At 40.8% G+C, this 12,729-nt stretch overlaps 1 protein-coding gene across 8 annotated transcripts in view; it reads right to left on the reverse strand.

Moving 5' to 3' along the window:
• Positions 1-12,729, reverse strand: part of galnt11 (UDP-N-acetyl-alpha-D-galactosamine:polypeptide N-acetylgalactosaminyltransferase 11 (GalNAc-T11)) — a 137,948-nt gene that overhangs the window by 37,294 nt on the left and 87,925 nt on the right. For 6 of the 8 annotated variants that reach the window (XM_063044451.1, XM_063044452.1, XM_063044457.1 and 3 more), the window contains 2 exons: positions 11,169-11,489; positions 2,900-3,023 (listed from right to left, as the gene is read on the reverse strand). In XM_063044451.1, coding sequence (XP_062900521.1) covers positions 2,900-3,023; positions 11,169-11,451 — 407 coding nt within the window. In that variant the 5' untranslated portion in view covers positions 11,452-11,489. Of the gene's footprint in view, positions 1-2,899; positions 3,024-11,168; positions 11,490-11,877; positions 11,903-12,018; positions 12,278-12,729 lie in introns of those variants that run through there. The other 2 variants (XM_063044458.1, XM_063044459.1) reach the window with 2 other exon arrangements.

Raw genomic sequence — 12,729 nt, forward strand, 5'->3', positions numbered from 1 at the left:
GGAACCTCACAAACTTTAGATACACCTTTCTGCAAAAAACAATAATGCTCTGGCATCTTTAATATGTTCAGTTAGGAAATTCCAAAGAGACTAAAGAGTAGAGCATAGAGCTCATGACAATAGGGTTTAATGAGGTTACAAAGATGGATAACAGAAAGATTTCAAATCATGGAACAGGAGATTATTCAGCTTACTACGTCCATTTTGCCCACAAATGGTGCTATTCATGCTACTCACACTTTCCATGTGTTCATTCTTTATGCCTTGAGAGGTTGGTCAAGCTCAAATCAGCCCCTGCCTACGCAAGGACCCAGACCAGTGCAATTTGCCTAGCGCCACAACAGGTCTACACTGATGCAATCTCACTGGCTCTCCACTCAGCCTCGGAACACCTAGATAATAGTATTACCTTCGTCAGGCTGCTGTTTATTCATTACAGCTCAACGTTCAACATCATCGTACCCTCAGTTCCAATCAACAAAACCTGGGCCTCTGGGCCTCTGTGCCTCCCTCTGCAACTGGATCCTTCACTTCCTCACCGAGAGACCAGTTTTTGCAGATTGGAAATAATATTTCCTCCTAACTGATAATAAAAACAAGGATGTGTGTTTAGCCTGCTGCTCTACTCTCTCAATACCCATGACAGTGTGGCTAGGCACAGGTCAAACACCATCTATAAACTTGCCAACGACATAACAATTGTTGGCAAAATTTCAGATGGTGACGAGGAGACATACAGGAGTGAGATAGATCAGCTAGTTGAGAAGTGAAGCAACAACAACCTTGCACTCAACATCTGTAAGACCAAAGGATTGATTGTGGACTTCAGGAAGGGGAAGTCAATGAAACACACACCAGTCCTCATCAAGGGATTAGAAGTGGAAAGAGTGAGCAGTTTCAAGTTCCTGAGTCAACATCTCCGAAGATACAGTATATCCTGGGTCTAACATATTGATGCAATTAAACAGAAGGCACAGCAGCGGCTATATTTCATTAGGAATTTAAGGAGACTTGGTATGTCACCAAAGACCCTTGCAAATTTCTACAGGCGTGCCATGAAGAGCATTCTAACTAGCTGCGTCTGGTTTGGAGGGGCCACTTCACAAGATCAGAAAAAGCTGCAGAAAGTTGTAAACTCAGTCAGCTCTATCATGGGTACTAGACTCCCCAGCATCAAGGACATCTTCAAAAGACAACATGTATCACTAAGGCCCCCATCACCCAGGATGTGCCCTCTTCTCATTGCTACCATCAAGGAAAAAGTATAGGAGCCCGAAGACTCAATGTTTTAGATACAGCTTCTTCGCCTCCACCATCATATATATACATATGTTTGTAAATCTGGCCTGAGCAAAGGATGTTGGGAATGGAGAGGGTGGAGCGCAGCGGGAGAGGTGTGGCATAAGCGGCAGAAAAAGAGTGCCAAGGACGGAGAGTGGCGCAAGTGCAGACACACCCAGCCCTGAGACACCAGCAAGGTCATTCGATTCTAAACAAGTGATTTATTGATCATTACAGAACATCTCTCTCATGCTTCCCATTCCCTCCCCTCTTCCTTCCCCTTTTCCCACCCATGATTCCCCTCAACCTGGCTCCTTCCCACTTTCAATTCACAATAGAGACCCATATCAGAATCAGGTTTATCATTACTCACATATGGGGTGAAATTAGTTCTTGTTTGCAGCCACAGCAGCAATACATAAAACTAGTACAGTACTGTGCAAAGATCTTAGGCACCCTAGCTATATATACGTGACTTCTGTACAGTACTGTATGCCAGTGATATTAAACCTGATCCTGATTCATTTATGTAACTCTTAAATATGATTAAGTTATCTGCCTCAACCATCTTTTTGGGCAATTCAGATGTAGACCCTCATTACTCTTCCAAAATACTTCTCAACTCACTAAGAGGTGACTTGATAGAGGTATACAAGATGATAAGAGGCATACATCAAGTGGACAGTCAGAGACTTTCTCCCAGGGTATAAATGGCTAATACGAGGGTTCATAACTAAGATGTCTTGAGGAAGGTATTGGAGGGATGTCAAAGGTAGGTTTTTTTTAAATACACAGACAGTGGTGGATGTATGGAATGTGCTACCAGGGTTGGCAGTAGAGGCAGATAGATTAGGAACACTAAAAAGACTCTTAGCTAAGAAAGAAAACTGGAGAGTTGTGTGGGAAGAATGGTTAAACTGATCTTGGAATGAATTGAAGGGTCTGTACAGTGTTATGTTCGATGCTAACAGTTCTTCTACTAATCAATTTATATTGGTGTCCCTTGTTATTGACCTCCATGCCAAGGGAAGTAAATCTTTTCTATTCATTCCAGCCAGCCTTCTTGGAATTGCTTACACTACACTTAATTTTCCATCGGAAAACAATGTAGACCTGGCAACATCCTTGTAAGTCTCCTCTGCACCCTCAGTGTATTATCCTTCCAGAAGTCTAAAGAGAACTCCAGGGGTGCCCTAGCTAGTGATTTCTAGTTCCACCCTGCTCTTATCATTCAGAAGTTTCTCATTTACTTATTTCACTACTTTCAAGGATCTATGGACATGCACCCTGAGCCAACTTTGCTCCTCAGTACACGCAGGTATTTCAGTGTTTACTATGAATCAACCTGCCTTTTGATGCTCTTCGCAATTGTAATAGAGTTGACACCTATGGGGATCAGCGTGGATCTGACTGGCATGGTGAAAAGGATTAAATAAACCATAACATGCGAGCAGAAGGGTGATGGATATTTGTCAGCAAGGAAGGCATTGCTAGTATCATGTTCAGAGGCGATGAAGCTATCATGACAGCTTTGAAACTCAACATTAATATACATCTATACATGCAAATATGAATATGCATCTTTAAGTCAAGTAATAATTAAAGAATAAGAACTTGCTTTGGGTCTCTGGTATCAGGAATATCTCTTTTGTATCCCAAACGATTACTGATGAGCACATTGAAGGCATGTTTCTGGTATCCAGCATTCCGAATCTCCTGATCCACTTCGTTGAAAATCATACCTGAAAATACATCATTGATATTATTAATGTATTCCAGAATATAAAAGCAGATTAGTCTGTTTTAACAGACTAAGCTTCAAGGTCAGAAAATCCATCAATCTGGGACTATGCACATGTCTACAGCTCTAATCTTATTCTCCACGTTGGCTGATCCCACTCATCAGCCCTCAAGCCCCCAAGCAATGCTGCTAGGTACTGACTGCTAGAGAGAGACAGAGAGTGGGGGGGAAAAAAGGCAGCAAGGATAAAAAGAGCATTATCTGATTGAAGAGATGTGATGACTGTTGTTACCCAGGCAAATATATAGGGGCATACACACAAAATACTGGAAAAACTCAGCAGGCCAGGCAACACCTTTGCTAACGTTTTGAGCCGAGACTCTTCATCAGGACTCCAAAGGCTCTTGGCTGAAATGTCAACTATTTACTCTCCGAAGGCTCTCGGTCCGAATCATTGACTGTTTACTCTTTTCCATAGATGCTGCCTGGCCTGCTGAGTTCCTTTAGCATTTTGTGTGTATTACTTTGATTTCCAGCACCTGCAGAATTTCTAGTTTGAAATATCCAGGGGCCTCAGTTTTTCACAACACACATTATTGATGGTTTAAGGAACAGACTAACTGGGCAGGGGGATGGGAGCCAGAGTGATGGGACTGAGGATAGGGCAGTTGGTATACAAGTAGATGCAGTTTGTAGTGAGATGGTGACTTCAGGAAGGGTAAGTCGAAAGGAACACACACCAATCCTCATGGAGGGATCAGAAGCGGAGAGAGTGAACAGCTTCAAGTTCCAAGGTGTCAAGATCTCTGAGGATCTAACCTGGTCTCAACATATTGATGTAGTCATAAAGAAGGGAAGACAGCGGCTATACTTTATTAGACGTTTGAAGCAATTTGGCATATCAACAAATACACTCAAAAACTTCTATAGATGTACTGTGGAGAGCATTCTGACAGGCTGCATCACTGTCTGGTATGGAGGGGCTACTGCACAGGACCAAAAGAAGCTGCAGAAGGTTGTACATCTAGTCAGCTCCATCTTGGGCACTAGCCCACAAAGCACCCAGGACACCTTTAGGGAGCGGTGTCTCAGAAAGGCAGCGTCCATTATTAAAGACCTCCAGCACCCACGGCATGCCCTTTTCTCACTGTTACCATCAAGTGGGAGATACAGAAGCCTGAAGGCACACACTCAGCAATTCAGGAACAGCTTCTTCCCCTCTGCCATCCGATTCCTAAATGGAGTTTGAAGCTTTGGACACTACCTCATATTTTTTAAATATACAATATTTCTGTTTTCACACATTTTTAATAATCTATTCAATTGATTCACTTGTTTATTTATTTTTTTCTTTTTTCCCTGCTAGATTATGTATTGCATTGAACTGCTGTTGCTAAGTTAACAAGTTTCACGTCACATGCCGGTGATAATAAACCTGATTCTGATTAGGCAAAATTACAGTCAGTTGGAAATGAAGTGTAACATGGGGGCAAAATCAAAAGGGGTAACATATACAATAATGAAGGTGTTATATTTGAATACATGCAGTATATTGTATAGATGATCTGGTAGTGCAGCTAGAGATTGGCAGGTATGACATTGTAGGCATCAGTGAGCCGTGGCTGAAAGAAGATCATAGTTGGGATCTTAGCATCCAAGGATACAGATCAAAAGGACTAGTAGGTAGACAGAGGGGTGGGGTGGTTCTTTTGGTAAAAAAAAAGTAATTAAATCCTCAGAAAGAGGTGACATAGGATCGGAGATGTAGAATCTTTGTGGGTAGAGTAAAACTGCAAGGGTAAAAAAACCTTGATGGGAGTTATATACAGGCCTTCAAACAGTAGCCAGGGTGTGCGCTATAGATTACAATAGGAGATAGAACTGGTACTGGATCCCAAGAGATGGAATTTGCAGAATGCCTAAGAGATACCTTTTTAGAGCAGGTTCTGGATGAGTTGACTATGGGAAAGGCAATTCTGGACCTGGTGTTGCATAATTTGATTAGGGAGCTTAAGGTAAAGGAACCTGTCAGAAACAGTGATCATAACATTACAGAATTCACCCTGCAGTTTTAGAGGAGGAAGATAAAGTCAGATGTATCAGTATTACAGTGGAGAAGAGGAAGTAACAGAGGCTGGCCAAAGCTGATGTGAAGGAGATATTTTCAGCGATGGCAGAACTACAATGGCTGGAGTTTCTGGGGGCAATTCAGAAGGTGCAGGATATATACATTCCAAAGATAAAGTAGTATTCTAAAGGGAAAATGAGGCGACTGTAGCTGACAAGGGAAGTCAAAGAGAGCAAAAAAGAAAAAGAGAGGGCATATAATATTGCAAAAATTAGTGAGCAGTTAGGAGGTTGGGAAGCCTTTAAAAACCAACAGGAGTTAATGAAAAAAAAGCCGTAAGGAGAAAAGAGAAGAAATATGAAGGCAAACTAGCCAATAATTTAAAAGGGGATACAATAAGTTTTTTTCAAATATATAGAAAGTAAAAAGAGAAGACTGCTGGAAAATAATGCTGGAGAGGTAGGAACTGGGGACAAAGAAATGGCATACGAATTTACTATAAATACCAGGTTTCCCCCGCTATCCGAATGTAGAGCATTCCTATGAAATCGTTCATAAGCCGAAATGGTGTAAAGCGAAGAAGCAATTACCATTAATTTATATGGGAAAATTTTTTGAGCGTTCCCAGACCCAAACAAAACCTAACAAGTCATACCAAATAACACATAAAACCTAAAATAACACTAACATATAGTAAAAGCAAGAATGATACAATAAATACACAGCCTATATAAAGTAGAAATAATGTAAGTACAGTGTAGTTTCACTTAACAGAATCAGGAAGTTTGAGCCAAAATCGATTTGTCGAAAAAAATCAGCACGTACACGCATTCGCACGTCACGCATGCGCACACACCTGCACGCGCAAGGCTTCATGGTCATGGTAGTCTTTCTCGGGGTAAACAGAAGTTTAAAACAAGCACCTTTTCTCGTAAAAGCGAAAATCCTCTTTCGGTTAACGAAAACAGGTACTAATGTAGGTCTTTCGTAAAAGCGAAATATCGTAAAGAGAACGTTTGGAAGGTGGGGGACACCTGTATTATGCATCAGTCTTCATTGTAGAAGACACTAGCACTATTCCAGAAATTCTAGTGTGTCGGGGGCAGAAGTGAGTGTAGTTGCTATTACTGGGGCTAAGGTGCTTGGGAAAACGGAAAGGTCTGAAGGTAGGTAAGTCACCTAGATCAGACGGATTACATTCCAGGGTTCTGAAAGAGGTAGCTGCTGAGATTATACAGGCATTAGTAATAATCTTTGCAGAATCAATTCTGGAATTGTTCTGGAGGTCAGGAAAATTGCAAATAGCACTATTTAAGAAAGGAGGTGGGGCAGAAGAAAGGAAATTACTGGCTCATGGCTGTGGACTCAGTTCCATGAACTTCCGTTCTGAATGTATTTGCTTACTTTTATTGTTTGCACAATTTCCTTTTTTTTTCTGCACATTGAATGTTTGAGGGTCTTATTTTTTTTAAATAAATGGGTTCTATTGGGTTTCTTTGTTTTGTGGCTGCCTGTAAGGAAATGAATTGTGTATATAGTACACATACTTTGGTAATAAATGTACTTTGAACTTTCGTTTTGAATGTTGGAATGAAAATGAAGATTTGAAGGTTGCAATTGTCAAAAGCCATTTATGAAGACAGTCCATTATCTGCATTACGTGTCTATGCTGATTTTGTTCATTTATACATACACTTGATGAATTCTTCTGTCGATAACTATTAGGAACTAATACACAGTTTTATAGTACTGTAATAGTGTAGGTAATGTTCTAATTTGTTCTGTATTTTATTTAAATACAGAATTGGTTGCTCAGTTAAATGGTGGTTTGTCTTCCATACCTTCTTAACTATTTCTCTGAAACTTTGACTAATTAGTGCAGCCTCTTAATTCAACCAAAATGTACCGTTCCTAATGTGTTCCAAGCAATCGGAATCCCCTGTATAACCCGTCCCTCAATGGCATGCCCTGAAGGTTGATGGTGCATGGGATGTTGTCCTGGAGCCATGTTTCCAAAGGAGCAAGCATGCAGTAGTTCTCTATCACACACCAGTGCAGCTGCAGACAAATGCAATCTAGTTAGTCTTTCACTGAGCAAACACTGGAGAGTGGCACCAATGGGACGGATCAGCCCCCAAACCAGCGCACACTTCAGCGTGCCCATCATGCCCATACTCCCTCCCACATCTCTTCCCTTGGGTGGCTGCAACAGGTGACACCATCTGCACAACAACTGAGGCCACACAGTTCTTCCTTATGCTCCTTTTAAACATTTCACATTCCACCTTTTACCCGTGACCTCCAATTCTAGTCTCAGCCAAACCTCAGCAGAAAAAGCCTGCTTATATTTACTCTATCTATACCCCTCCCCATAACTCTGTATACCTCTATCAAAGCTCCCCTCGTTCTCCTACACTCGAGGGAATAAAGTCCAAACCTATTCAACCTTTCCCTAGAACTGTGAACATATTCTCAATCTATCAAAGTTCTTCCTAATTTTATAGACCTGTATTAGGTCACAGCAATGCTGCTTTTCACAATTAAAAGAAACTCAGTGCGTTCACTCTTTCCTGATAATATACAGTACTGTGTAAAAGCTTTGGACAAATCTATATAGGTAGGGTGCCTAAGACTTTTGTGCAGTACTATATTGGTCAACGTGGAGCAGAGAGTAAATTTGTAAATGTGGCGGGAGCAAAGGATGTTGAAAATGGTGAGGAGCACCAAAGAAAGGGTGTGGGACAAGTGGCAGGGGTGGCAGGTGCAGACACACCCAACCAAGACACCAGGCAAGGTCATATAATTCCAAACAACTGGTGTATTGATCATTACAGAATATCCTTCTGGTGCTCCCTGCCCCTTTCCCAACCATGATTCCCCTCTCCTTGCCTCTTTCCTACTCTCAGTCCACAATAGAGACCTCTATCAGAATCAGGTTTATCATCACTTGCATATATCATGAGATTTCTTCTATTTTGCGGCAGCAGTACAGTGCAATATGTATATATGTACACACACACACCCACCCCCCCAGGACTTTTGCACAGTACTGTATACCCCTGCATTTCAGGCATCAACCCTCTTCAGTGCTTGAATATCCCTTTGCATAATATGACAACTAAAACCACTATATTATTCTTAGGCACAGTCTAACCAAACTTCGGTAAAAACTCAGCACAACTTCACCCGTTCTGGCAGCAACCATACACATTTGGCTCTGTGGTTCAACATTCTACTGGCAGACAATTTTTTTGCTCTAAATGGTTGGATATTGTGAACACTCGGAAAAGACTAAAGAAAGGAGAAAACACAGGACAAGACAGTGTCAAGAAAAAACAGCGCAAAAGCAAGTCAGGTAAGCTGACAAACAGATGAACAGAGCAAAAACTGCACAAACTTATCTATAGATTTTGGGATTTCTCAGAGCAATTTACAACCAATGAAGCACCTCCAAAGTTTAGTCACTGGTGTAATGAAGGAAGTAAGATTTTACATTCAACAGCAATGTGATAATCTTCATATAATTTGTTTTTCATCTGGGATAAGTTAGATTTTTTCCTCAGGCTAGGGAAGTCCAAAACTAAAGGGTATAAGTGAGAGGGGAAGATTTAAAAGGGTCCTGAGGGGCAGGTTTTTCCACACAGAGGGTGCTGAATATATGAAATGAGCCACCACAGGAAGTGGTAGAGGTGGGTATAATGACCATACGTAAAAGGCACTTGGACAGGTAAGTGGATAGGATTAGAGGGTTATGGGCCAGATGCAGGCAAATGTGACTAATTCAGTTCGGCTTTGACAAGTTGGGTGGGAGATGCTGTTTTCATGCCATATAACTCTATGACTAAATCAAGGCTGAGACATCATGAGAAACAGTATTTTTAAACAATGCAGTCTTTTATGGCCACTGGAGAATGTTGCTTTAGAAGTTGTTTTAGCTCAGGATTAAAACATAAGCTAATATTCTGTCTTCTAATCAATGGAGTGGAACTTGAACACATAATCACTCTGACTTGAAGGTGAGAGTATTTTCAATTGAGCTACTGTCTACTCCAAGTTGAAAATGCACTTCAGTCTTAAATTTCTGAACAACTTTCATCAACATTATAAATCAGAATTAAATTCTGTCTGCTTTGATATTTTTTAAAATTTCATCCATTTTGAAAGTATTTTTAAAATTCATGCAGGTGGGAGCCATGAGATGTTTCTGAAGGGCTAAATTACATTTGGAGTTTAAGTTTTTTAAGCATACATAATTCAGAGATAGAATTCTTGCCTATTCAGTCAATAAGCTAAGTATCTTTCCATGATCAGTAACATAAAATCTTCTAAAGTCCCTTAATACTTTATGAGGGGCATTGATCTATGGATAGCCAGAGGCTGTTTTCCAGGACTGAGATGGCTAACACGAGGAGGCAAAGTTTTAAGGTGCTTGGAAATAGGTACCGAGGGGATGTCAGGGGTAAGTCTTTCACACCAAGAGTGGTGGGTGTGTGAAATGCACTGCTGGCGGCAGTGCTGGAAGCGGATACAATAGGGTCTTTTAAGAGCCTCTTAGATAGGAGCTAGGGAAATTCTGGGTAGTTTCTAGAGTAGGTTACATGGTCAGCACAATATTGTGAGCCGAAGGGCTGTAATGTGCTGTAAATTTCTATGTTCTAATACCTTGTCAAAATGTTGTTTTTATAACAATTCTATTCAGTGTATCTTTAATCTTGACATTAGTAGTAGTTGCAATTACAAATCTGCCCAGGAGCTATTGATGACAATATATTTTTAAACATTTTACATTTATAAAATTTGCTATCATATTTAATTTAGCAAAGTTTAGCTGCCATTCACCAGTACAACTCATCCCATTCTAATTGTATATTAGCATGACATCATTTTTTCTCTAGGTAGATTCCTTAAGCAAACAGTCTGAAAAGTGTCTCCACAGATTCCAGTCTCCAGTGTGCAAAAGCAAACAGGGCTTTGCCCCAGGAGACACTTGCACCAGCTGCATCACTCTTCCGAGCATAGTTTTGGATTATAGAATGTGCAAGTCCACAACTTTCTGTCATGAACAGCTGCTTGGAGTGGAAGACCAATGAGTTTCAGTCAAATTAGAGAGTATTTTCAGCAAATCTGTAATCTTTGAAAGGGATATTCATCTGTGGATGCCTTTGGGAACAGCCCACAGTGCAGAGCTGTGTTACACAAACATTTGAGATGAACTTTGACAAAAAACACTATCACTTCCCAGACCTTAGCAAAGAGATTTTCCAAATGGACTATTGGTCTCATCCCTAGTGCAGGCGCCTCAAAGACAAGTGGTGGTGAAGAGACGTAGGCTGTGGGTGAAGGATCTCGTGAACAGGCCCTTATTCACCACCAGCCAAACATGGTTTTAGTACTTGTTTGGAAGTTTTGATGATGAAACATGATGTTGAGAGAATCATTTAAAGGGATCCACCATTTCCTTTTTCCACATGGCCTCAAGGACATCCTACATAGCCCACTGTCTGATTGACATGGTCAAAGGTGTCTTGGACAACTTTTTTATGGAGACAGCATGGTCTAGTCAAGGGAACATTCAGCAACAAGGATTGCTGACCCAAATCATTAATTGGTTTCTTTTTCCATAGTTACTGCGAAACTGGCTGAGTTCTTCCAGCATTTTGTGTTTTTTTGTTTGATTCCAGCATCTGCAGTTTTGTTTGTTTTCTATTTGTTGTGCATGAATCTATAGACAAGTGGAAAAACGGATGAATTATTAAATAAAATCTCATCCATTTTTTCCTGCTTGCCAATTGATTCATGCATAAAAAGTCTTTTTTAAAATATCATAGTTAAGGCAGCACAGGCAGCACTCTAGAACTACCCTCAGTGTAACTTTGATCAAATCCACTATCAATGTTGATTTAAGAACAGCAGAGCAATATTGTGCTTTGCACCTCGGTGCTGAACGGACGCAGACATACTGGGTTGAAGTACTTTATGAAAACAGTTATTTAAGAAAAGGTAATATATTCCAAATCAAATGCAACATTATTAATCTACTATCTTAAATTACAGTGTCAAACTGAAAGAAATACTCACCCAGTTCTGAAAAGTGTTCTAATTTTTTCTCTGACTTTTTTGGTATATGTTTAAGGAATGGGCTGTCTATTTTGTCTTGGCGTTGGGATTCAAGCAGATGTTTGGATCCTTTGGTAAATCGGGGCTTGAATCTCCACTGTACTTGCTGGCTCCCCTGGAAGGGCACATTTCTGAGTGTGTAGCTTTCGTTGCTCAAGTTGAAGTAGATGAAAAGGAGAAGAGTCCAGGTCACGGATGTGAAAAGGCATCCATAGCAGAAATAGCGTAGCGTGACACTGCCCATGGTAGCCGAAGCATTGTTAGAGGCCCATTTTCATTCCTCTGAAACACACAAAGTCAAAGCTGTTTGAGAAGTGAACTGTTAGTGATTATCTGCACAACAGAAACTTCACAGAAGTTCCTCTGAAACAACCAACAAAGCATTACAGATAAAATATTTATTTTCAGTGTAAATACTGCAACCACTGCCAATATTATGAAACACAGAAACATAGAAAACCTACAGCACAATACAGGCCCTTCAGCCCACAAAGCTGTGCCAAACCTGTCCCTACCTTAGAACTACCTAAGCTTTACCCATAGCTCTCTATTTTTCTAAGCTCCATGTACCTATCCAGGAGTCTCTTAAAAGACCCTATTGTTTCTGCCTCCACCACCGCTGCCGGCAGCCCATTCCACACACTCACCACTCTCTGTGTAAAAAACTTACCCCTGACGTCTCCTCTGTACCTACTTCCAAGAAAAGGACAGCACCATCCGAAACAAAGATTTATAACCATCTGAATTTGTGTAGCATCTTCTATACAGTTACATATCTCAAACCAACACTGGAAAATATCAAGCAACATACATCAAAGTTGCTGGTGAACGCAGCAGGCCAGGCAGCATCTATAGGAAGAGGCGCAGTCGACGTTTCAGGCCGAGACCCTTCGTCAGGACTAACTGAATATCAGTTTGCTTGTTGACACTGACTTGCATGTATATTAGTTGTTAAATAACAAAAAGCCATGTAACATCTTCTCATGCAGCAATAACTTAGCATTAGTTTCTGAGAGGAGAGGGCTTAGTAGAGACTTAACATTCCATTGTAACACTGTGCTGGTTACTGGACAAAGTTCATTGGTAAGACTAATACGTTACAGATCAATTATTAACAGTAATTTTTCACAATGAAAATGTTTATTTAACATTCGTAGATATAACATGAGACCCACGCCTAAACTATCCACTGCTACACTGTGCCAATCTGAAAGAAACAGAGGGAAATCTAAGCAGTGAGAGTTATAGAATCATAGAAAAGTACAGCACAGAAACAGGCCCTTTGGCCCTTCTAGTCCACGGTGAACCATTTAAACTGACTAGTCGCATTGACCTGCACCCTGACAATAGCTCTCTGTACCCCTACCATCCATGTACCTATCCAAACTTCTCTCAAACATTGAAATCGACCTTGCATGCACTGCTTGCACTAGCTGATCATTCCACAATCTCATGACCTTCTGAGCGAAGAGGTTTCCCTCCATGTCCTCTGTTTAGTGCGCATGCGCCAGTCGTGCATGCA

The sequence above is a fragment of the Mobula hypostoma genome, chromosome 3 (genome assembly GCF_963921235.1).
Source record: "Mobula hypostoma chromosome 3, sMobHyp1.1, whole genome shotgun sequence".
Classification (NCBI taxonomy): domain Eukaryota; kingdom Metazoa; phylum Chordata; class Chondrichthyes; order Myliobatiformes; family Myliobatidae; genus Mobula; species Mobula hypostoma.